Source organism: Crocodylus siamensis, chromosome 9 (assembly GCF_052110815.1).
Source record: "Crocodylus siamensis isolate JL-2025a chromosome 9, ASM5211081v1, whole genome shotgun sequence".
In the NCBI taxonomy this organism is placed as follows: Eukaryota; Metazoa; Chordata; order Crocodylia; family Crocodylidae; genus Crocodylus; species Crocodylus siamensis.
This window is the reverse complement of record NC_143403.1, coordinates 7,690,856-7,716,912: the sequence shown is the minus strand read 5'-3', so window position 1 is coordinate 7,716,912 and position 26,057 is coordinate 7,690,856. Positions and strand designations below refer to the sequence as shown.

General features: G+C 43.6%; 1 protein-coding gene across 1 annotated transcript; it reads left to right on the top strand.

The window, feature by feature from the left end:
* The first annotated feature begins 6,044 nt into the window (after positions 1–6,044).
* Positions 6,045–24,877, top strand: BCO1 (beta-carotene oxygenase 1). The gene is made up of 11 exons (XM_090063003.1): positions 6,045–6,108; positions 9,974–10,102; positions 13,648–13,777; positions 14,446–14,593; positions 15,506–15,653; positions 16,149–16,369; positions 17,515–17,772; positions 20,124–20,229; positions 21,490–21,584; positions 23,483–23,594; positions 24,705–24,877. Exons 1-11 carry the CDS (start codon positions 6,045–6,047, stop codon positions 24,875–24,877), a joined length of 1,584 nt encoding a protein of 527 aa, XP_089919129.1.
* The last annotated feature ends 1,180 nt before the right edge of the window (positions 24,878–26,057 follow it).

Here is a 26,057-nt window from a genome sequence, read left to right as displayed (position 1 = left end):
GTACTTTACCCTGCTTTTAGCACCAATGCAGCTGCATCAGTACAGGGAGCCAGGGGCAACATTTCCTGCTCAGTTGTGTACTGTTTGTCTGCTTTGCTTCTACAACAGGCTGCCCTGAACTGGGTGCAAAATGGCTACTAAATGCCATGTCTGGGCCGTGTGCTCAGACTGGTTTCCTAAAAGGAAGCTGTGTTCATGACTCTTGCCCACCCTTGCTCTTAACAGTTTCTATGGTGTCAATGGTACGGCATGAAACAGCAAGGCCAAAGAAGAAGTGAACCCACCTCTGAAATTCCTTTGTGGGCATGGACAAATCTAATATTTTGAAAAGGGGAGTGCAGATGGTGCAGTGCATCATCACTTATAATGCATCACATATTTTTCTCCAGGTAAAAAGAAATGGGAAGCTCTACTAGTATGCTAGAGGTCAACAGCTATATTATTCAGTTTAAGATGAAAGCAAAAACTAATATAACTTTATTGGAATGCACATTAATTTACTATATCATATATTATGTATTATAAAAACAAAGAAAGCTGGGCACAAATAATCCAAAGATGTTGTTTTTTTAATCTTGTAGTCATTAGAATAAAATGTACATCTCTTTCAGTTTCATAAAAAAAAATCAAGCCTTCTCGAGCATCTTGGCAGTGCATCCAATGCTTCACTGAAAGAGATTTCCACACCTGAGTGAATATTCACCTGAATTAATGTCATAAGGTAGAGTTAACAGTCTGCAGGGCTGTGAAACAGAAGAAGTAGGCGCTACATTACCAAGAGCAGCTAACAGACAGCAGAACTGCAGAAAAAAGAATACTTGCTTAGTGGAACATCAAGACCATTATAAAGGAGAAAGGTCGTTAACACCTGTGGAATGAAGAGTGTAGAAGGAACCATGGAGATTGTAATGAGCCATGGAGTCAATTGACTCCCTCACTGCTGCATGAATAGAAATGCTGCTGCCACTGCCAGGCAGTTGGTTTTAAACTTTGGGTGGAGCAGGACTCAAAGGGGGTGCAACTGCAGCATTCCTGGCCCTCTAGCTCTGCCCAGTTTGTGGGCCAAACTGCCAGGCACAGAAGATAGGACAAAGTGAACCTCCCTGCACCCTGTGGCAGGTTAGCAGTCGTAAAACAGGACTGGGGTTGCAAGGGTCATATTTGAGCTAGATAGATACCTGGGATCATAAGCCTAGCAGAGGGTTAACTGGCCAAGCAGAACCATGGGACAAGAGGTAGTCGCCCCTGTACCTGTTACCTTGATGGGGCCGCACGCAGAGGGTGGTAGTGGATGGGTTCTTCTCGACCTGGAAGGACGTGGGCAGTGGGGTTCCGCAGGGCTCGGTCCTCGGGCCCGCACTGTTCAACACCTTCATCAGTAACTTGGATGAGGGGGTAGAAAGCACCCTGTTCAAGTTTGCTGATGACACTAAGATGTGGGGGGATGTGGGTGCACTAGAAGGGTGCAATAGGCTACAAGCTGACCTTGACAGGTTGCAACGGTGGGCGGATGAGAATAGGATGGGGTTTAACACTGATAAGTGCAAGGTGTTGCACATGGGGAGGAAGAACCGGCACCACACTTACAGGTTGGGGAACTCCCCTCTTGCCAGCACGGAGATGGAAAAGGATCTTGGAGTCGTCATTGACTCCACGATGAACATGGGCCGGCAGTGTGGGGAGGCAGTCAAGAAGGCCAACCGTACCCTGTCATGCATCCACAGATGCATCTCGAGCAGGTCCAGGGAGGTGATCCTCCCCCTCTATGCGGCACTGGTCAGGCCGCAGCTGGAGTACTGCCTCCAGTTCTGGGCGCCACACTTCAAGAGGGACGTGGACGATATGGAAAGAGTCCAGAGGAGGGCCACTCGTATGATCAGGGGTCAGCAGGGCAGGCCTTATGAGGAGAGGCTACGGGACCTGAACCTGTTTAGCCTCCACAAGAGAAGGTTAAGGGGGGACCTTGTGGCCTGCTACAAACTGGTCAGGGGGGATCAGCGGGTATTGGGGGAGTCCCTGTTCCCCCGTGCGCTGCCAGGAGTGACCAGGAATAACGGTCACAAGCTGGCGGAGGGTAAGTTTAGATTAGATATTAGGAGGCGCTACTTCACGGTCAGGGCGGCTAGGGCCTGGAACCGGCTTCCAGGAGAAGTGGTGCAGGCTCCTAGCCTGGGGATTTTTAAAAGGAAGTTAGATAAGCACCTTGCCGGGGTCATCTGACCCCAGTGCTCTTTCCTGCCAAGGCAGGGGGTCGGACTAGATGATCTACCTAGGTCCCTTCCGACTCTAGCTACTATGATACTATGATACTATGATGTAGGCATGCAAATATCACATAGACACCCTCTCTCCAAGAACATCAACTGCTCTCAGGAGCAATTATTTTTTGCTTTTATTTTCTATTAGTACAATTATCCATTCTAGTAAGGAGTAAAAGCCCCACATGCATCTACACAGAGGGCAGCAGAGTCGTCAGGAAGCCAGTAGCTGAAAACAGGAGGAAGCTGCATACTACAAAAATCGTGTGTGCACTGAAAGAAAGGGAGGCAATAAAACAGTGTATGCTGGCATCTGCAGCAAGCCTTCATTTCCCTGGCCTCCCTTAAGCTGGGACCGATGTACTTTGCTGTGGGACCCTTCCACTTCAGTACCAAACCACCCCCTGCCACATCTCCAACCATAGGCCTTGCTGGATGCCTGCCTGTGGCCTCCACTGCTCTGGTGGAGAGTTGGATTCCTAAAGCCCCACCAGCCCCCCGCTGCTTGACCTGCTAGAGACACGAGCCCTTGGGCTGTCAACAGGAAAAGCTGCCACAGGGCTGCTGTGCTCCAGAACAAAGTGACTAACAAGCTGACCAGCAACCATGACTTCTGGACCACAAGGCTTCAGGTTGCCATGGCTTCCAACCTGAGGACCAAAGAGGAGAGGTTTGCCAGCTGATTCGTAGGTTATGGGTCAGGCTCACCGCAGCATAGCGGGGACACACAGCAGTTACCTAGGAGCAGCTGATGCATGGTAAATCCCTCTCCCCTTTCACTCCACAGCATTGTTTTAATAGAGTTCGTAGACTGTGAGGCTGGAAGGAACCTTGGAAGATTATCGGGACCAGCCCCCCTGCACCAAGCAGGAAAGACAACCAGGATCAGGTGACCCCAGCAAGGTGACCATCCAGTCTCCTCTTGAAGATTTCCAGGGTAGGTGATTGCACCACCTCTGGAGGGAGCTTATTCCACAGTCTGGATACCCTGGCTGTGAAGAAGCTTTCTCTCACAATACTGTTTGAGGGCTCTGTTTAGCATGCTGCAAGGGATGCATACTGCATCAGGCTCAAGATATAGCTGATAAAAAACGCACTGCTCTTTATCCATGCCAGGTATGGGGGCAGCATGAAACAGGGAGTGTACAGGTACTTGCAAGCAAAATAGAGCATGTCCAGGCAATGCCTATATACCTAATGCTTGATATAGACATAGCCTAAGTGGCTCTGGACAGTCATCCAGGACTCTAAGCTGAGAAGCAGAATCAGGAGATGGGGAAAGTGGAAGCAGGAGAGATGAGAGGAAGAATAGGGAAGGTTACCATAGGGAAGGAAGAGAGGGAGACAGATCTTGAAGGAGTGGCTTGGGAAGAACCTGATGGACACTGGAGGTGGAAAGTTAGGCAAACCGAAGGGGGAAACATCAGGAAGGGAATGGAGGGGAAACCTGCAAGAAAAATAAATGATTTGACATGTGGAGGGACTGCAGAAATGAAGGATTTGACAGTAGGTTCATGTTCGGAAGAGATAATGCATATGTAGAAGTTATTCAGACTCATGGATTGCAATCTTCAGCTTTCCACAGACCCTGCACTGGGTGGTGGGGAAAGAACACAAGAAAACACAGAGTGGAAGTGTCATATCCAAAAACCACCAAACTGAGGACATTTGCCAGCCTTCCTCATTCTTTTGTTGAACCTGTGATGATCAGCTCGCTGTTTTCAAGAGATTCGGGGGCTGCTCTGCAGGGGTTTCTGCTTCATGCAACTAGTCAGCAAGAAACAACAAAACAGCTGCGTAAGTGCCTGCCATTCGTTCAACTGCAGCAGGGAACAGACCTATTTGTCATGTTCGTTATTTTATCTTGAATAAGCTTCTGCTGCCTCATTTCCTCTCCCTTTGTGAACCATTCTGCTCCTATTTGCTTCTTTGCTCCTTGCATTGTGAACTCTTCAAATAGATCTTTCATCAAATAATGTGCTGAAATCAGAGTGAGGGTCCCTCTTCAGGGTGGACAATTCCACATGCAGTCAGTCACATCCCCTCTCCAGTTCTGTCTCCGGCCCCTGGTACAATCAAAAGGAAAGAGGCATAGCGATGCCCCTCCCAGATATGTTTACAGCAGGCCAGGGACAAGAGTAGTTCCCTAATGTAGTGTGTTCTCTGTATTCCACTTTGCAAAGGAAACTTGGTTCAAGGCCAGAGGGCAGCAGTGTCAACACTTGGAGGGACAACTCACATTCACACCGAATGTATGCAGCTTTGTGCTGACAAAGAGCCTTTGCTCTCAGGGAGAATCTCGCTGGCACAATTATACTCTTCCTATCCTGACTCTTAAGGTAAAATAAAAGAGAAAGGCAGGGCAGGGTGAGCTCCTTCCAAGGCTCTCACAGCTCTCACAGCAAAGCCGGTAACACATCTAGGCCAAGAAACCATTAGCTAAATAAGGTCACCCTGCACAGTGCTCTGTGTGGAAGTGGGAAGATGTTCTTAAGAGATGGAGAAATCACAAGTTTCTCCCAGCCTTCATGCTCTACATGATGTAGCCCCCCAATTTGCTCTGAAACCACATGCTTGACATTGCAGTAAATCTTTAAGAGGAGGGGGTCTGAAAGGAACAACACTGAACTCCGTTTAGAACCTTATTTGAAGCAAAAGCGGTCATGTTAAAAAAAACAACCTTTTTTAAATGAACCCTGACATTCCTTCACAGATTTGCAATATGATTGATGATTAGGGGTGCTGACAGACGTTCACGCCCCCCCCCCAAATCATGGTGCTTTACATAAAAGCTGCCCCTCTCCCTAGCTCTGCTCACCCCCAGCTCAGGGCTGTCAGCAGGGAGGGAGGCAGGAGGAAGGAGAGGGCAGATTCACCCCGCACCCTCCAGCAGTTCAGGCCCGGCAAAGCCCAACCAGCATTTCTTCCTTCCTGCTCCCTCCTTGCTCACAGCCCTGGGGGTGGGACTGGGCTGAACTTGCAAAAAATTAACCCTCAGGAACACACGTTCCCTAAGGGGCTCTAAAGCAGAGTGCCTTCATTTGAGAAGGGTACATTTTTCTCACAATCGGCCACTTTAGAAGTGCTCTGCAGTTGTGCATGTGTGTCATGGCATGGCTGTAGAGCGCTGTCAGAGGCCTGATTGCATGAAAAATGTAGCTTCTGTCTGTGCCTTAGATGATTTATACATTCAGGTTACCTAAAGGATGAGTAAACTAGGACCTCTGTGGAAAATGTAGCCATTTTTCATTCATAATATTAGCTTTCAAGTCTTCTAGTACAGAAGAAGCAGGTCTTTACTATTCTCCTGCTAATTCATAGAATGGCACAATTTGTACTTCCTAGGTCAGGACATGACTAGTTTTGGGAATTGTTTACTGCTTCCAAAAACCAGGATCCCAGTGGCAGGTCGAGATGTTTTTGTTCTAGGTGAGGACCAACTAGCTGATACCCAAAGTGCCTCTGAATTCCTGAAGGTGGGATGAAGCAATAGCCCTCTCACGAGTTGATTTTGCTGTGGTATGAATACAAAGGAAAATGGATGTATATTTTATCTTCCTTCAAGCCAAGAAAGAGTTAAGAATCACAGGACTAAAGTATGTATGATAAGGATTAAAGATCAGCTAAAGTGACAATCTATGAGCCACCAGAAGCTGGCTGCAGTTGCATTTTGACCTGTGCTCCTGAATATAACAGGAAAAAGCTGTTGCTGGTCCAGACAGAGAGGGGATCACAATAGACACATCAGCTCTGCAGAGGGCACTGTCTGTTTTAATTACAGCAGACATGGAAGTGATATTTGGTAGAAATATAGAAGAGCACCCAGAGCCCATTAAAGCAGAGGTGAAAGGTAAGCAGAAGAAAAGCCGTTCCAAAAAGGGGCGGGTGGTTTTGTGTTCAGTTATAACACTTGCTTCCTCCTGCCATGGTCGCACTAAGAAGGGAAGCTGGTAGCTTGAGAGAGAGCAGTGAATATTTGCCTAGATGATTCAGATCAGCTTTTATTTTTGTCTTATGGATGTTTCCATGAGGACTTTTCTTGAAAGCCAGTTTGAAAAGGATTCACAGAAACTTGTGCTGACGGATGTGGCCAAGGGACTGAGTTCAGTGATTTTATTCTGTGCTTTTATTTCTCTGCTGCAAGCCCTCTTTAGCCTCTCTGTTTACTTTCTCAGCTGTGCCGCTGATACAACATTTCCTGGAAGTGGAAAAAGCAACTTTTGTGACGCTGTCCTTAAATGCAAAGAGAAAGATGGACATGTCTGGTTTCAAGTTGTTCTGTTATAAAGAGGGCAAAGCATCCCAGACAAAAGTGAAAGTTAGTGATTTCATAGAAAATGCCTTTTTTTTTTAGGTCAGGTCATGAGTGCACCTTTTGTGATGTCCTTTGAGCCACTATTGTGTATGCAGTCAATATGTTTGCCTTGACATGTTTTACCTTGCACAGGGGAGTGTTTGCAGTGCAAATGGGTGAGGAGTATGGTGAGGTGTGGGTTTGTTTGGGTTTTTTTGACTTTGTCATTTAATTTAGTAATAAGTAGTTGTGGTCAAAAAAGAACCTCTGGAAGAGCCCAAATGGGTGTAGAATGCCCTCTGGTTTTGGCTTTTGTTCTTCGGGGTGGAGCAGGGGCAGGCAAAATACGGCCCACAAACCAGGTACAGCCCACCAGGCCATTCTATCTGGCCCACAAGGCCCCTCCAAAAAACAATTATTACTGGCCCGTGCTGCGAGCCCCACGTGCTGGCACAGAGCCAGCCTGGTCTGGCTTGAAAGCATACGCCAGTGGGCTGAGTCAGGTTGGCTCCATACCGCCATGTGCAGCTCTTGGGACTCAGCCAGAGCCACACAAAGCCGGGTTGCACTGCCTGCCGCAGCCACGAGCACCCCAAGGGCCCACTGCCTGCTCCTGCTCCTGCTCCTGCTCCTGCCAGCGGCAGGGGCTGTGCGCCATGGGGGGCATGTGGTGAGGGACCCCACAACCCCCGCCCCCACAAACCCCACACCCACCCATTGTGTTTTGGAGTAGGTAGGGTAACATGGTGGTCCAGAAATTATATGAAGCAAGGATTTCTTAGGGTGATCTCTTCTTTCAGGCCAATTGTGGAGCTGGGACAGAGTTAGACAAGGCTTTCTTCTTCAGAAGCAGAACATGCTTGAATGACAGGCTGGTTAGAAGTGTGTGACCAACTGGCTTCTTTTGTTGGGTCCAGACAGCCCAGCTTCCAGTGCTGTGGCAGTCATGAGGGGTAGTTGGGCCGTGGCCTGTGAGCCAACGTTACATATTGACTTTCCAATGTCTTAAGTGCGTTTGGAGAGAGCACTATGGATCATAGGCATTGCTGCCACCCAAAAGCTGTCTTGGGAGACAGCACAACTTGCTGTTCTACTATTCAAACATGAGTATTAGGTAAACACTCTCACTCCATAAGCTATTTATATTAAACTAGTTCAGCTTGTTTATACTAAAGATACTGCTGAGCTACAATTATGTCTCTAACTCCAACAGGCTGGCTCTCTTGCAATATATCATTTCTTGAGTACTTACATTCCTCGTGTGCATTTTCCTTTGCATTCCTGCCTCGGTTATCTTTTCTTTGTCCTTTCCCCATGTATCTTCCACAGTATTCTTCACCATCTGGGTAATTCCAGGCCTGGAAGACCAAATCTTTCCTGACTTAGGGCAAAAAGAAATCCTGTCAATTGCCCCAGAGCTTTGCATTTGAATAAGACAAGGATCAAATCACAGAAAATGAGGGTTGGAAGGGACCTCAGGAAGTCATTTTGTCCATCCCCATGGTCAGAGCAGGACCATCGCCAACTGGATCATCCTAGGTTTGGTGCTTAATGTTTTCAGGATTTGAACACTTTCAATAACATGCCGTATTAGCTGTAGAGCATAAACACAATGCTTACAAGGTCAAGATTGGAAGTATGTGGTTTCACTGTGTGTGCCTACTCACCCGTATTGTATACAGACTGCAACAGAGTTTTCCAGTTCAGTCGCACTTAATAAAGAATGAAAGCAGCTTTCTGCTCCTGCAACCCCACTAAATGCCTTAACCTGATACATTTTTTTCATCAATCCTTTGCTCTATGTCTTGGACAGACTGCACTAACACAATGTACTTCTTCCTGGGAAAAAATGGTGTTTGGCTAAAGTGTGTGTCTTCTTGCCCTCTCTTACCTATTTCTCTTTTCTTCTCATTGTAATCCTGTACTGAACACACACCAGCTCAAAAGAATCAGCCTGTTACACGGTCTCTCAGAAAACAGAATATTTTAGAACTCTGATAAGAACAATCAAATATGCATCTGTTGTTTGTATTATAGTATTTCCCTCCATCTGCTACCCCCAAGGAATTTAAACCCAGGGCCATATGAGGGTGTGTATTCATCTGTGCATGCAATGTTAGTCAAGTAATCTTGGTCAGAATATATTATGGGCAGGGCTGGTAGCATTACCTATTATTAAAATTGCCCAATACTTTCCAGTATTTCAGAAGCTAATCATTTTGATGAACCTGAAGCATTTGGGCTGGATTTTTCTATGCCTGCTGTCTGCCTCTTGACTGACTATTTCAATTTAATTGAAAACATTTCAGCTGCTTTTGAGAATCAAGTGAAGAGAAAATGTTGTTTGGCAGTGTTACGTTTTGGTGACTTGTTGAACACTTTCATTGTCCACATGTTTTGGAGGAGGGGCTTTGGATCTGGCAGAGGGATGGTCTTTGTGTTGGGCACGGGGTCCCTATCAAATATGCCTAAATTGGGCCAACACATACATTTTTGAAAAATTGCTGTCTACATAATGCTCAGTAGACATCTCTTAGATTTAAGCAGCTGAATTTCACTGTGCTGTATATACTACTGCCCAGGTCTGAGCAGGGCTTTCCCTGCAATTGCACCTCTTGGGTGCTGCGGGCTGTATGGGGCCAGGTCTGCGAACCGGAGATGAAGCAGAGGTACCCTCTCTCTTGTGCTCTCAATATCTGTATGTCCATGGCCTCACATATCTGTGCCTGCTTTCCTAACCTAAACTGCCTAGCTGCTGCTTGCTTTCCTTTGCAACATTAATGATGCTCTCTTAATGTCACTGTTGTTTTCTGTGTAAAATATTCGCTTTCTGGTTTTCTGTGTGACTCATACTCTACCAGTTCTTGTAGCTTGCACTCCATCCTTGGCAACATTTATGTACGCGATCGTACAATATTCCTATTTATACTAAAAATACTGGCATTATTCGTGTCATAAAGCACTGCCATCGTGACACTGCATTACAGTATACTTATTAATTACTGGAATAGATACTGGATTTCATCTTGAAGGCTGCTGCACACCATTTAATCTATAAATTTCTGGTAAGTCCTAGATTTTCCTGGTATTAGTTGATCATACATTTTAAAATGAGGGTACAGAAAGAAAATATTGTCCCCTGTCCTCTCTTTACTCCCCCTAACCATCACCCCCAGTCACTTGCTGATAATTTATTAAATTGTATTTAGGGAAGTTCATGTTTCAGTGTAGCATATACTTGAGACCACATTTTTGAGTGGGCATTATACGCCAGGGTATTATACAAATTGTCCAAATCCTTTCCCATACTCATTAGTGTATCTGGTGGTCTAAAAGTGGCCTGTATTTCTGGAAAACTTGTCCTTCAATTATGGAAAGCTGAAATAAACTATGTCCTAATACAGGTCCTCTCTATTTACAGGGGAGATACCAAACTGGCTGCAGGGGATTCTTCTTCGCAATGGTCCAGGCATGCATACAGTGGGAGAAACTCGCTATAACCACTGGTTTGATGGTTTGGCTCTCATACATAGTTTTACATTTAAAAATGGTATGCTTCTGGATAATATCAGAAACAGTTCAACCCACATTTGATCTCCTTAAAAGATCCATAATGTTTCTTTCTAATCGTGGTTTGACAGGGTTTATAATAACTGAATATTGAATAATTTAAGGCTTGGAAATGGGTCCCATAAAACATTTGCCTGGTTTTGTGTTCCTGTGAAAATCAGGCTCACAAGTCTCAGTTTGGTTAGTGAACAGCCTATGAAAGGGCAGGGTAGTGGCAGCTTTAGGCCTAGCAGCCAAGAGAATGGATGGTTTTGCCAATTCCAGTGCAACTTCCCTTCTTTCTGGGGTGGAAGAGTTATACCCCTCAAGAATAGAATCATAGAATTATAAAAGATGAGGGTGGGAAGGACCTCAGAAGGTCACATCTAGTCCAACCCTCTGCTCAAAGCAGGACCAGCCCCAGCTACATCATCCCAGACAAGACTTTGTCTAGCTGGGCTTTAAAAACCTCCAAGGATGGAGCTTTCACCACCTCTCTGGGTAACCTGCTCCAGTGTTTCACTGCCCTCCTAGTGAGAAAAATTCTTCCTAATATCTAACCTAAACTTCCCTTGCTGCAACTTGAGCCCATTGCTCCTTGTTCTGGCATCTGCCCCCACTGAGAACGGTCTAGCTCCATCCTCTTTGTAACCCTCCTTCAGGTAACTGAAGGTTGCTATTAAATCCCCCTCAATCTTCTCTTCTCCAGACTAAATAAGCCCAGTTTCCTCAGTCTTTCCTCGTAAGTCATGTCCCCAGCCCCCAAACTATTTTCGTTGCCCTCCACTGAACTCTCTCCAATTTGTCCACATCCTTTCTGTGTGTGTGTGTGTGTGGGGGGGGGAGTGCAAAACTAGACAGATGCAGCCTCACCAGTGTTAAATAGAGGGGAATCATCAGTCTGTTGCACCAGCTATCTGTGGCTCCATTGTGCCTTTAGAAAAGTTAGAGGTTGCTGGGTATCACAAATGCCCAGTTATGCCCCTTTCCTCCAGCTACAACCTTTCTCTGCAAGGACAGTATTTGGTATAGGAGCTGCTGCAAGGGCATGGGATGGGATGATTCCTGTACCCTGGAGTAGTTTTTCTAGACCAGCTATCCTGGCTTTGGGTCAGTGTTGTGGTGGTGGGTGATACATACAGGCCTTGATTCATTGGAAAGCCTAGCTTGGTAGGTACTGATCGTAATATTGCTACAATTCAGTCCACCATTTGTTTCCATCAAGGATATTGTCATACATTAAAGGGCCAGATCTTCCAGCCCTTCTTGAGACAGATTTCAATGGGAGTTGAGGCTTCTGAGGCTCTTCCATAGGATTAAGCCGGTGTTACTACATCTGCAACAGCGTAATAGCGTAATATTTACATCATGGATGAAATCCTGGCTGCTCTGAAGGCTAAAGTAAAATTCCTCTTGACTTTGGGATCAGGATTTCACTCTAGGGTAGGATTTCTGGTTGATGGGTCCCACTACAGTGATTTGGAAGAGATATAAAAGCAAAGAGCTGCATTTCTGCTTTATAGCTCCCTGGAAAAAATGGACTAGCTTCTGTGTGTACTGTGCATCTGGGACTTATGCAGACTTCACTGGTACTCTTCAATCAACAGCTGCAGCACCCCATAATTCCCAACCAAATTAGGTAGTAATGCACTAGTAAAATGAGGCTTTTTCCAGCAATGGGAAACAGCCTGGTTTCACTGAGGTGTTAGGCTTCCTTTTGGGAACTTGAATCTTGTTATGACAGAAGTGAAGTGAAACTAGGCCACTGTGCTATTTAATATGCAAATCAGGTCTCGCTTATGTATACTTAGTGCACTTAAAAACAACCTTTAGATGAGCAGCCAAGTCCAGCTTGCCACATTTACATCACATGAGCCAGACGTGGCTCTGATGGGATACTGTCAAGAGAGATTGCCTCCCTCCATGCATTTCCCTTTTATTCCACAGTTTTCCATAAAATAGGGAGATTGAACATTACTGGTGTGTCCGTCTGCTTTATCACACTGTGGGATCTTTTCCACTATGTCACGTCTATAAGAGATTTTTTTTTACCTGTTTATCTTTCAGTTTCCCTTGCTGCGCCAGGGCAAATTTTGTGAGAGATTCCAGACACGGGTCTCTTGCCTGCCCATTTCTATGCCTCTTAAAAACATTGCCATATAAAGAAATGGCCACACATTGAAACTACCAGGGTATTGTACTGCTTCCACAAACGGGGCTCTGTCTTTTAACTGTCTAGGTGCATATGCATAAAGTAGTTTATCCACTAAGTCCTTCAGGCACAGAAGGATGCTAATTTTCACAAGCTGACACAAATGGGTCAGGAAAGATTTCTCCCCCCTCACCTGCTTATGACTGAAGGCATATAGGTTATGGGCAATGCAATCTAGCTGTGTAATCAAGCTGGGTCGACACAGCACTAATATAGCTCTACTGCTTCCCATACCTGAGCTGGCTTGTTCAGAGCTAATTCAGGTGTCTCTACACACAGTACTGCATTGTGACATACCCACATGTTGTGCCGCAGCAGGTAGCATGGGCTGCTGATCAGACATTTCCCTGTCTCTGCTACTGACTTCTTGTGTGATCATGGGAAAGTCCTTTCACCTCTGATAGTTTCCTTTCTATAAAGTGAACTTAGTAATCTGCTCTGATTTTAGAGAGGTGCTGTGAGGCATCCATGTTCATCCAGTGTACTGTTGAGATGGCAAGGTGCAGCTTTACATCACCATATCTATCTGAACGGTGTATCTGCCAGTCATGGAGAGGGTGACTTTAGGAACAAATGCTTAGACTGGCTTAGAGATGGATTTAGTGGCCTACCAGGACTCCATCCTTTCTAGCTGGCAGGCAGCCGTCAAAAATAATTGGTGTGTGAGAGTTCAATGAAATGTTCTTTACAATGATCAAAACAACAATGAACACCTTGCTGGGGTCGTTTGACCCCAGTACTCTTTCCTGCCATGGGAGGGGGTCGGACTAGATGATCTGCTCAGGTCCCTTCCGACCCTAGAAACTATGAAACAACATGGATTTTTTTAAAGAAAAAGCCAAAGTTATTTTCTTTTCCATAAAGTTAAGTTTAATTTCTCTATTTATCATAACCAACCATAGAAACTGACCCTTAATTCTTCCCTTTCGTCTTATATATTACATGCAGAAATGTGAATGCAGGTGTGTTGTTAAGGGTTGGTCTGTTGGCACTGTTTGTTTAAAATCCTCTTCCCAATGCCCCCCACACAACTTTTTCCTTGGTTTGCAAATACTTTTCAATATTTTTAGTCAAAATGTGGGTCTGTCACCTTTGGCAGCCCATAAGTATGAACAATGTGAATACAACCCTGTGTTCCTTTGCAAGTTTTCCTGAAAATTAGGAATTGGTAGCCCAGCAAAATGCATTGAGAACCTCTGCTTAGTCAGAAGTCAGCTGGATGAGATTCTCTTGCAACTTCTTTTATCTGAGAGTCAGTCTATTTTAATACACAGATAATTATTTTCCATAGAAAATTATGAAAGGTGTCAAAATACTGTATTTGTTCCTTGCAGGTGAAGTTTACTATAGGAGTAAGTACCTGCGCAGTGACACATACAACAGCAATATAGAAGCCAACAGGATTGTGGTATCAGAGTTTGGAACTATGGCTTACCCTGATCCATGCAAGAACATATTTGCCAAGTAAGCAATGTTTTTCCCAATGAATGTATCCATCCTATTTCTAACATAGAAGTTTTTCTCTTCACTCTGCACATACATACCAACTTTGAGATTTATTTTGCAAGATTAAAATTGTCCTATCCCTCACAATGTCAGGATTTAAATTCAGGTGTTGGGGTTTTTTTTTAATAAAAGGAAAATTAACCAGTAGTCATGTCAGAGGGACAATTCATCCATCACTTCCTTACGGAAAATGCTGTAAAAGTTAACAATATTGGATTGCCTTTCAAAATGTGGTGTGTGATTGCATGCAGAAGTATGCATGCTTGAGACAGGACTTGTTACTATGTATGTTCTCCACTGACTTCAGTGGCAGCAGGACTGGTCCTGTAATTAAATACATGCTTTTGCATACAAAAGCAGCAACTGTGTGTGTCCATTTCTGGATCAATTAAGAGCAATTTGAAAATACTGTGCTGTTTTGCTGTCCCATCAGCCAGTAGAGGGAGTGCTGGTTAAGACATAAACCCACTTCCTTCCACTAGTTGTACAACATACTGGTCATATCCTGCTTTAAAGTAACAAGCAGATCCATGGTAACTTCAGTCCCATTGAAGCCAATATGTTAAATGATTTAAATACCTGCTCTTCACAGAGCCTCATGTGTTTATATTACATCTCCTCCACAGAGCATTCTCCTATTTGTCCCACATCATTCCTGAGTTCACAGACAACTGCCTGATCAATATTATGAAAACTGGCGATGAATTTTATGCTACAAGTGAAACTAACTTCATTAGAAAAATTAATCCTCAGACACTGGAGACACTAGAGAAGGTAAAACTAAAAACGTATCCGTCCAGTTTCTCTGCTAACAAATACAGTTTCAGGCTGATCTTTCCAGCTGGGCTTTCCAGGAGGCCAAATATGACATAATTGGAATCAGGAATGTTGAAGGGTGAGAACCAAGGAGGATTTGGGGATCTCCAAGTTGGCACTATAGCTATTAATTCCTAGGAACCTAGTCCTCAGGGTGGCTAGAGTTAGCTGGCTAGGCTGCCTGTAGGGTGCAGAGAGAGATGCAGACACTTCGGCAAGGCAACCTACAAAACCTGCTTGCTGATGGGAGCTGCCTTCATCTCCCCAAAAGAAAACCTTTAGCGCAGAAGTATACAAGAAATCCTGCCCTTGATAAATGAACACAGCTGAAGTTGCTGACTTAGGGTCAAGTGGTTCAACTGTAACACTACTTCCTCACGTGTTGTAGACTGAAATACCTTATGCTAGATGAGTTCTAATTTCTTAGACGTTTTCTAAGCTATGTAGAACACTGCTTTTAATTCCTTCTTTTCCAACTCCTAAATAGGTTTGAAACCTAATCTTTCGTGAAATTTCCTGGACTGATGGCCCAACTGAGTGCAGTTGTTTCAGTATGGGATGGTCAATAGCACAAGTTCCTTTAATTATTACATGAATCTTCCAGTGTGACAAGATGGCCATTAGGACCAAGACTCATATTTCAGCTTCGTTGGTCTGTTCTGGTCCAGAATCAGTTAAACATTAACATGCCTATTAAATCCCAGTGATTTCAGTGTTTGAATTTAAAGTTAGGACATTAATCCTGGGCTTCCCTGCCAAGAGAGCCTACTAGAGCCAAACAGAGGCGTGGTTTCTGTGATTTTGGCTAAGATCACTCTTTTCACGTTCTCCTTCTTCATCTCTGCTACCTGCTGTTCTGTGGTTTTGTAGGTTGATTACACTAAGTATGTAGCTGTCAATCTGGCAACCGCTCATCCCCATTACGACAGTGCTGGAAATGTTCTTAACATGGGAACATCCATAGTTGGCAAAGGGAAGACAAAATATGTTGTATTTAAGATTCCTTCCTCAGTGCCAGGTAAGAAATGGCTTTTGCTAGTGTTTTCCACCCCCTGCTGATGGGAAAAGGGGAAGTCATGTGCCACAGATGCCCTAGAAAAATCACTATTTTTATGTACATATTGTTAATTTGTGCAGTTACCTCTCACTCGTCACTGTTAAGGTGACAAGTGGTAAATAACTGCATAAAAATTCCATTTGAAAAGAACTGATCAGACCCAAGTTCATTATGAAGCCAGACTGGCTATTCAGAGTGGAGCAGTTTCATTTCAATCACTGTATCTGGTGGATGGACTGAACTTTGCAGTCTTCACGGGTGCCAAATTCCCTGCCAAGCCTGAAGGTGGAAGCAAACAATGCCCTGATGGAAAGATGCACAGAGAACTCTCTGAGTGGCAACTTGCTGTATTCTGCTCCATATGGGGGAATATAATCACATATAGCCAATGGTGAGAATCTGACATTCACTTGGGCTTGATTAAAGTCTTGTCTTTCTTTTTAAATTTGTGTTTAGAGGAAGAAAAGAAGAAATCTTGTCTGAAGCACTTGGAGGTGATGTGCTCAGTTCCTTCCCGTTCTCTCCTTCACCCAACCTACTATCACAGCTTTGGAGTCACCGAAAATTACATTGTCTTCATAGAGCAGCCATTCAAATTGGATATTCCCAAGCTGGCAACAGCCTACTTCAGAGGTGTCAACTGGGCTTCCTGCCTTTCCTTCCATAAGGATGAGAAGGTACTTTTCTGCTAAGATATGAGCAGTGGGGGAAGCCATGGCAATAATTACTCTCACTCCCTCCTTATTCTTCCCTGCAGTATAATAAGCTAAACAGCTTCCCAGTGGACAACTTTATTCTCTCCTAATTCCACCCTCCACGCAGATGTTGCCCCCTCATGCAACTAGAAATGCCATAAATAAACCTTTGGTGCTGAATCTAACAGTATTTGACAAAGACCCCACACCAGCAAAGAAACTCTGCTTCTTTGAAGGGTCCAGATCACAAGGTACCATCATCATGGACCACGATGCTTTGAGAGCCTCATAGCTGCTTTTACTTTTTATTGCACATTAGGTAAAAGAACCAGGCTGTTCCGCTGGGTCTGGATAGTAAATAGCCCTCAGTGACAGTGTGGCTACACTTGTGCAGGAGCATAGGCAGGCAAAGTAGCTCAATGCAAGCTCATGAACCCTGTCACTCAGCACTGCTAATTAGCCTACCCAAAGTGCCAGGTGGATGCAGCTTCTCTACCCAGCGATAGTAAATGTAGCAGGTAGACAAGGCCTGGAACCAGCCAAAAGGGAGCTTTTCCAGTTCAGGAAAGCATCTGGAGGGGCAGGTCGATGGTGGGACTGCAGCATGTAACACTGCAAAGGTTCTGGGCTTGGAAGCAGGTAGGGACAGGCTGCTGTGATAGGACTGTCTAAAGTCCCCAGGGCAGCCTAGTCAGGACAGTGCAGAAAGTGATTGAAAGCTGTCTTCATCCCCTCCCCCAGTCTGCATGCGTGCCATGTCTCCAACAGTGTCCCTGGCACTGCTCAGGGGTGACTGCTCTGGAGCACGCCGCTCCTGCTTCTACCCACCAAACCAAACCAGGCAATGCGGCCATGAAGCTGCTCTCAGGATGCCCATTTTAAGCCACCAGAGGGCGCTCCTGGAGTGGCTTCACCATCATACTTGGGGGGTTGGTGTGTTTGAGCAGGAATGGATACGGAGGCAGTTCTGTATTTCTTATTATTTTGTGGCACATCCTGAGGCTTGCACATACCATTTTTTTAAAGCAAATGAACTATAATCTAGGTGGAATCATCTCTGCAATGTTTCACCAATTTAATCAATAACCACTTCCTGCTTACTGACCCACATGTTGGCCGTTTTTCAGACCTGGTTTCACTTCATAGACAAAAAGACCAAAAAAGATATCTCCACCACGTTTTATACTGATGCCATGGTCCTTTTTCACCACGTGAACGCCTACGAGGAGGACGGCCAGATCATTTTTGATGTCATATGCTATGCAGATAGCAGCCTGTATGAAATGTTCTATTTAAAATACCTGAATGCAGAGTTTAAAGAAAACACCAAACACTTTTCCCTACCAGCCTGCAAGCGATTTGTGGTTCCTCTGCAATGGGGCGAGGTAACATGACTTGCTTTTTAATCTATTTTCTTTAAGCAATAACCTTGAATAAATGAGTAAGAGAAAAACCAGTGAAGTAGAGGTTGCCAGTCCTCCTACAAATTCCTCATGTTGTTTTTTTAATTATACACACTTTTTTTGCATGTGTATTGGAGGAAAATGTGTGTGTGTGATTCCATTTCCCCCACTACATTTATACAGACAGTGAGCAGATAAGGCACAGAAGGCATATGCACATACATATATATGCACACACACTCACAAATAAGGCTAGAGCTGAAGGATTTACCTTGAAATCAAGTGCCCCAATGCTCTACTTTTAGCTGCCTGATTCTGAAGTAGGACCCAAAGCCCAAAGTTAGGCATGTAGGCTCCCTGTACAATGTATGGGGAAAGTTACACACCGTAGATGGCAATTCATAGAGCACATGCTCCAAATGGAGAGTTGCCTAGAGCTGGCCAGTAGGAATTGTTTAGCTTAAAGGTGTTATTGAAATCATCCTTCTGTCTCCAGACCTTGAGCCCCTGAGTTGGGGCTGCAGACAACATCTTCTTTTCAGGGCCCATAGTCCAGAATCCACCCCGAGGGTAATCTCTACAAGAATTCTTTGGAAGATGTGAGCCAGGCTCCTTTTTCTTTAAATCAGGAATGAAAAAGAAGGCAATGCTAGTGGTGTCCTCATCTTTCATATCATGATCGGATGGTCAGAGCACTCAGCCAGGATACAAGACCCACATTATATCCTGCACTCACTCTGTGGGGATTTAATTTCATATCTTCCCTAATTCCCAAACTATAGGCTAGGCTGGGCTGGGGGCACTTTTCAGTCCTCCTTTTTGAAGCTGGTTCACAGAGTCAGGAGCAACAGGGCTCCTGTACACAGCTAGGAAGGGAGAATCTTGGATTCCATTTCTTGCTCCCTTGATTGCTTATGCAGTTTGTATTGCGTGCTCATTGAATGAAAAACAGAAATAGAGGGTTGATGCATTTTCTAACAACTGCTAAGTGTCTGTCAGCTCAGACTGAAGCCCTTTTGGGAATGACCAGGAGACAGAGCTGCAGGGATACAGGGAACTTTCTTAGCCAAACAGAAAACTACCTAGGGAGGTCAGGATCACAGTTTTGAAATTTTAGACACCTGCATCCAATTTTAGGCATCTAAATCTGTCCTTGTACCTAACAGTTTCCGGGGTCAGGCTTCAGGATCTCTCCTTAGGGGAAAAGGGGCTGATCAGCATAATAGTTTTTTTTCTGAACACAATGTCATGTGTTCATCCCACATAAACTGATGTATCCAAGCAGAGAATTCTGCACATAAGTTCTGATCCATGGGAATGGAGCCCTGGGCAAAACTTGTCCTTCACTTCCTTTCCCAAAGTATTTTTCAATAGTGATTTTATGACAATAAGATATGAATACAGTGAGAGAATTGCCAAAAAGAGGAAGAAGAGGAAGGGTCTCATCTTCCCGTATCTCTGAAATAGCTTAACTGATTCACAGCATTGCTTTTCAGGAAAAGAACCCATTCTACCTAGTGACCTTTCAGGCAAGCTTCAACCTGATGCAGCGTACAGTGGCTGATACTGAATGTTTTGCTGCATCCTAAGAATTTGATTTTTATTGGTGCCAGTTCTATAGCAACACAAGAGGATTGCTAAGGACCAACCTGTCATGCCTTCCCTGCAATTAAATAGAATTCAGCAGCATTGTACTGGAATACTACACTGAAAAATGTTAATGACATACTCATGTAAACACTTGGTGGCTTGTTTAAAAATAAATATTAATGTGCCTCAATCTTTTTTGAATGCCAGGTAGCATATTTGGTTGCATATGGTGCCTATTTAAAACAATTCCTGCTTAGCACAGCACATGGGCTGAATATGCACAAATTAAAAATGAAAATCCATTTTTATTCTAGGGTATTTTGAAGAAGATGCTCCCCCAACTGTCACAAAGTCAGGAGCAGTTGGGCATTTAACTCCCTTTTACCTACTCTGAGAATCCCACCCATAAATGCTAAATCATGAATAATAATTTATACCACTTCTGTAACAAAATGCCACCTGGGCACTTTTGTCAAATTTGACTCAACATGGTTTAGAATCACCAGTTTATTAGAACACCAGAAAATTAAAGGTTTTTAGATGGAAACATTTCATGTATAATATTGCAAAATAAGCATGTGTAAGAAACAAGCTCTTGAAGTTGTATCACCCATTTTATGCAAAATGCCTACTTATATATAATAAAATAATGACTGATGAAAGTCCTAAATTAGAAATCCAATCCACCTTTTCAAGTATCTTGAGTTTTTTAGCATCTCTCTCTCTCTCTCTCTTTCTCTCAGGATGCAGAAATAGGTTCTAATTTAGTCAGACTTCCATCAACTACTGCAACAGCCCTGAAAGAAAGTGATGATAGCATCTACTGTCAACCTGAAACAATATATGAAGGTGAGTTGTTCCTTAGAAATCCTGAAGTGTCTTTTCTTAAACTTAGGTTTGTTAGGGTACAAGTATCTTTATTAAGTCTTAGTATTCTTTCTAAAAAAACCCCAAACCAAGAGATTCCCTCCCCCCATCCTCAAAATTAAGTCCCTGATCCTGAAATGAGTATCTGTGTGGGTCTGGGTCTTTGACTCTGTGACCTGATTGCTTCTATATGAATAACAAATGTAAGACTAATGGGAAGTGCCTATTCAAGGATCAGCTGTACTAAAAGCATATTATGAGGTCAAGATCACGGGTCAGATCTGAGATCTAGGGCTTAATTATGTAAGGTGCTGAGAGCTCTTCCTTCCAAAAAGGAAGTGGAAGCTTCCTACTTTCAGGTCCAGGCTCTGAATGTACATTTGGGAGAATTGAGTTTCCAATAACATCTGTTACAACCCAAAATTTTGAACAGTCTAGAAGGAGTTTAAGTCCTGATTCAGACTTTGCAGTGATGCAATCTAAAAGAATACTCCCTGCATCATCTCTATGTGAAAATGATTTAGCAAATTATTCTATAAAAAAATAGCTTTTTATGTAATGCTTTTATGCAGATGGTTTTGTTGAAGTGCAAATGTTTTTTACTTCTCCAGCTATTTTCCTTTAAGAGGTAACAAGAATAGCATACAAGGTATATATTTATCTGTTTACTTTGTGGCGAGGGAGACCCTCCAATTATCTTTTGACAGCTAAACAAACATACTAGGTATTTATATACTTCCTTTCCTTTTTTGTGTCCTTGTGACAAGGTATTTAACGGAGTTCACAGATTCATTGGAATCGGACAGGCCATGCCATAAGCACTTTTGCTATGGCCTCAAATTTGAGATCTCTGGGCTGTCACCAATGTCCCTTAGCACCTGCACCATCCCAGCCCAGTATTTGCAGACATGAGAAAAGTAACTGAACAGCAGTAATATAAATACACTGGGGTCTATGAGGCTGTTACTAACCATGAATGAAATGTTAGTGGTTTATTAACTCACAACCAACCCTAGCTGCACTATATTTATATCCCTGTTCAGTTTTTCAGAATGTATCCATATATCTTGATATGCAAGAGCTACCTTAGACACTGGCAAGGTACATATATATTGGAGAGGACGTGTGTTTTCTGTTTGAAGAGTTCTTTTATATGTCTGACCCTTATTTTAATATGCCTTAGATGTATAGTTGTATTCTTTTCTCTTTGTTACCAACACACAAGTTCCATTTTTCCATCAGGAATAGAGCTGCCTCGCATCAATTACGACTATAATGGCAAAAAATACAGATACATCTTTGCTGCAGGAGTTCAGTGGAGTCCCGTTCCCACACAGGTATAATGTGTTTGTGTGCTTTATACCTGTGTAATATAAATGAAATTAAATAGTATACACCTAGTGCATGGTGTTTTATTTCACTGAACCAACCCTACACAAGCTAAATTGTGCCTTAATTGGCATCCACGTAACTTTTCTACAGTCTTCAGAGTCTACTATACTCTGAATTGTGGTTCTGCTTTATAATGTGACTCTTCTAAAGACAAACTTTTTTTCCTTAAACAAGTTAAAGTTTGCTAAGTGGCAACCAGCGTGCTTTACTGCTCATATGTACAGACTACAACATCTGAAAGCCGAAATGAAAAGTTGAAAGCGTGCATAAATCTTACATTGCCTAGAGGGGAAAAATTGATCCCGTAGGCCACATTCTCAGTTAGTGTTAATCAGTTTGGCTCTGTTCTAGAGCTATGTCAGCTTGGTACCAGCCTGAGACTCTGGACTGTTATCACCAAGTAAAAAAAATCATATTCATCACAATAAAGTCTCCATTCTGACCCACTGATACTTTTCAGGAAGTTTTCATTTAATTTCTGCTAGAGGACCAGCTGGCAAGAGAGGAAAAACCACATTTGTATGCACATGCCCCTGATGCCAGTTTCTAAAGACACGATCCCAAGAGCATAAATAGTTTTTAACATGGAAAAATTACATTCACTAAGAATGAGAGATATAGGTAAGCTGACTCTCAATTGTTGTTCATTCAGCAATATCTGAGCAGACAATTACATACAGTGAACAAACAGAACAAATTATGTCAACAAATTACAAAATAAAGTTGGATTTCTTTATGATGCAATAAAATTTGTCACAGCATGTGACACTCGCTCAACCAAATCTGTACACTTGTGATGCCTAACAGAGGTCATTCTTCTTGACATAACTGAGGTTGTTGTGTCAGAAGGTTTATTTTATTTGTTACACAAGAGATGAATCAATCGATGTTTGTGACATGAAACAACAGTGGACTGGTAGTGCAGTGTATAGGCCCAAGGCAGTGTCCCTAGGGTGCTGGCTCATCTTTGCTCAGATGCGAGAACTCAAGGGTAATAGGGACTGTAATTAATTTGAATACCATTACATTTTGTGTGAGACTCCCTTCAGATTTTTGTTAAGAAGGGGAACTATTATATGACATTATGTGTGCTGCTGTAGACAGTGTAACTCAACTGAATGTAAAACCAGGAAAAAGACACCACCTTTTCTATGGGAGTTGGGTGGATCAGGCACATGCTTCTCCCTAAGAGCCTACATCAGGTATTTACTGTGACATATATAGTACATGGGTGGAATCCTGGTCCCACTGGTTTAATAACTACTTAAACCATCACAGTGAACTGTTACTATTTTTTTATGCCTGCCCTACTTAAGGTTCTTGAGACCACACCAAAAAGGAAATAATGGCTAAACCACAGGATGAGAAGCTGGTCAGGTTGAGCTCTATCCTTACTTTATTATAGACTTCCTGTCTGACTTTGGGCAAGTCACTCCAACCCTCTTGTGCCTCAGGCTCCTCCTCTGTAAAATGAGGGTAGTATTTATGCCATACATACGGCTTTCATGAAGCTTAATGAATATTTATGCATAGTTCTGAGGTGCCCAAATGAAAGGTGCTATTGTAAAGTAATGAAGCAGTATCAATTCCTGCTTTGCTGTCTTCTCAGTGTAATGGTTTCCTCCTAAAGGAAAAACAAAATTCCATGTTTATGCAACTGCAAACATAACTTTGGAGCCTAAAATTTTCAGACACTTCTGCTTTAGTATGCCACAGCAAGCATCCCATGTTGCTCCTTGACTCTAACTACTGGCTCCCAATGCTACTGGGTTATATGTAACATAACTTTGAAGTAAATGGCTACAATGAAGGGTGAAATATTGTGTTTGTCTTTATAATTTAGATAGTAAAAGTGGATGTACTGACAAAGAAATCCCTGACCTGGAGGGAGGAGCACTGCTGGCCAGCTGAACCTACCTTTGTCCCTTATCCTCATGCGAAAGAAGAGGATGATGGTAAGAATGCTGCTCCAACAAATGGGGGGCAACACATCTATCAATACATGTAGCACTTCATGGTCAGGATCAAAGACAATTAAGATCTGTCCAGTTTTGGACCCCCACTACCAAAAGGATGTGGACAAGCTGAAAAGAGTCTAGTGGAGGGTTACAAAAATGATTTAGGGGCTGGGACACATGACTCCAGAGGAAAGGCTGAGGGAACTGGGCTTAGTTAGTCTGCAGAAGAGAAGACTGAGGATGGCAGCCTTTAACTGCCTGCAGGGTGGTTACAAAGAGGTGGACTGTTCTCGGTGGTGGCAGGTGACAGAACAAGGAGCAATGGTCTTAAGTTGAAGCAAGGGATGTTTAGGTTGGATATTAGGAAAAACATTCTCACCAGGAGGGCAGTAAAGCACTGGAATCGGTTACCCAGAGAGGTGGTGGATCTCCATCCTTGGAGGTTTTTAAGACCTGGCTAGACAAAGCCTTGGCTGGATGATGTAGTTGGGGATCATCCTGCTTTGAGTAGGGGGTTGGACTAGATGTGACCTCCTGACGTCCCTGCCAACCCAAATTTTCTATGATTGTATGAAAACTCAGAACTTTAATAGTTTCATTATCTCTGACCCCAGTACGAAAAAGCAAAGAAACAATAGGCGAATTCAGCTTTTGTCTACTCTTTTAAAAGAAAACATCATCAGATAAAACCCTCTGGACATTTCACGTAGTCCCCTGAAACCCACACTGAGGGATTTTTAAATCTGGTTGAGTGGTCTTGGAGCTTGATGCTCTTTATTAACTACAGACCATTGCCAATGAATGCAGTAGGATTACAGTCTCCCATGTTATCTCTAGCCAGTCCTGATCTGGACTGACCACCAGTAAAGGTGAATGGGAAGTTTGGTCTCAAGAACTCATTAAAATCAGAAGATTTCCTGTTGAAATTTCCAGCAATGTGGCTAGGTGTGATGTGAGCTCTCCTCCAGGATACAATTAACCGAGGCCACTATTTCGGTATAAATTTATTCCTTAGCACACACTATGCACACCCAGCAACAAGTACAGAACTAAGGTATTCATTAATGAGTGTGTCTTTTATCCTGTTCTCAATTCCATGCTCCCTAGGTATTATTTTATCCTCCATTGTGACATCAGATCCCAGGAAAGCACCGTTTCTGCTCATCTTGGATGCTAAAACTTTCACAGAGGTGGCTCGGGCCACAGTAGATGTAGCACTGCATCTGGACCTACATGGGATGTTTGTACCCGAGAAGGATTTGAAGAGCCAGGAAGACTGAAAACACTGTCATTTCATTAGTTGGACATCCAAATGAGACAGCCCATGTACAGAACCTCGGGAAATCCCTCTTTTGTCAAGTGGGAAGGACCATTAGATTATGACCAAGTTTTTCCATAAAGTAACTTTTCACTACAAATAATAGAGATGGGCACAACTGGCAAATAACTGCTAGAAGTCAACATATAAATAGGACAAACTCCAAATATTTCTCTTGCTCTCCCCACCTCAGAAGTTGTGTGCAGTTTTGTGGAGAGTCCTGTTTCTGTCCATATATCATATGAACTAACTCATACACAACAAATGTTTGAGCAAGCAGCGGTAGTGTACTTACAGTGCTGTACAGCAGAGGCGCTCAGCCCCCATCCAATGGTCAGATCTGGCCTGAAGAGCCATGTAATGCAGCCTACAGGTCTCCCCACAAATCTGGAAATTTGGCAGTGGGGGAGCGGTGACAATTAACACTGCCATCACTCTCCTACTGCCAGATTTCCAAGCCCCACATGAATGGATCAGCCCTGGTCAGGCCAACCTCACATGGTGGGATCAGGCCCCGTCTCCATGTGGTTGGATTAAGCCAGGGCCTGATGTAGCCACATGGGAACAGCCCAGTCGGGGTTCAGTAGAGCTAGCCAGGAACAGGCCTTGGCTGGGCTGTTCCCATGCAGCTGCATTGAGTCTTGGTTGTGCCCACAGACTGGATCTGGTTGATGGACAGACCTGGCACTCCTCATCTGGCCTGTGGGCTGAAAGATTGGGTACCACTGGTGTACAGTGTGACTTTTGGGTTTTGCAACACACACAGATTGCTTCAGGACTGCGTAGGATGGTCCAAAGTCTCCCCTGTCAGAAATCCTGACGTTTGTCTATTTGCCATGAATCATTTGTGGCATCACTTTATTGAAGGTCCCTTGTGATCAAAATGAAACATGCAACTGAGCTGCTGCAGCTTTCTAATCAAAAGCCCTGGGAATTTCACTTTATTCATCATCTTGTAACATTTAAAAGGTTGGGGGTATTTTCTCCCTTTTTGCAATTAAGACTGCAGCCAGGTGAACTTATTGCAAATCTAACATGTTTTTGTATCATATTTAACTATTTTAATGGTTTTCAGTTTTAACTTTACCAGCTTTTGAACTGTATTTTCCCTTTAATTGTCTCAAAGATAGTTGTTGGGCTCT

Excerpts from the sequence above, each read along its gene's own strand:
- BCO1 (XM_090063003.1), top strand. The coding sequence starts at position 6,045 with ATGGAAGTGATATTTGGTAGAAATATAGAAGAGCACCCAGAGCCCATT. Across the intron at positions 6,109-9,973 it reads CATTAAAGCAGAGGTGAAAG|GGGAGATACCAAACTGGCTG; the intron begins GTAAGCAGAAGA and ends CTCTATTTACAG. Across the intron at positions 16,370-17,514 it reads CCTTCCATAAGGATGAGAAG|ACCTGGTTTCACTTCATAGA; the intron begins GTACTTTTCTGC and ends GCCGTTTTTCAG.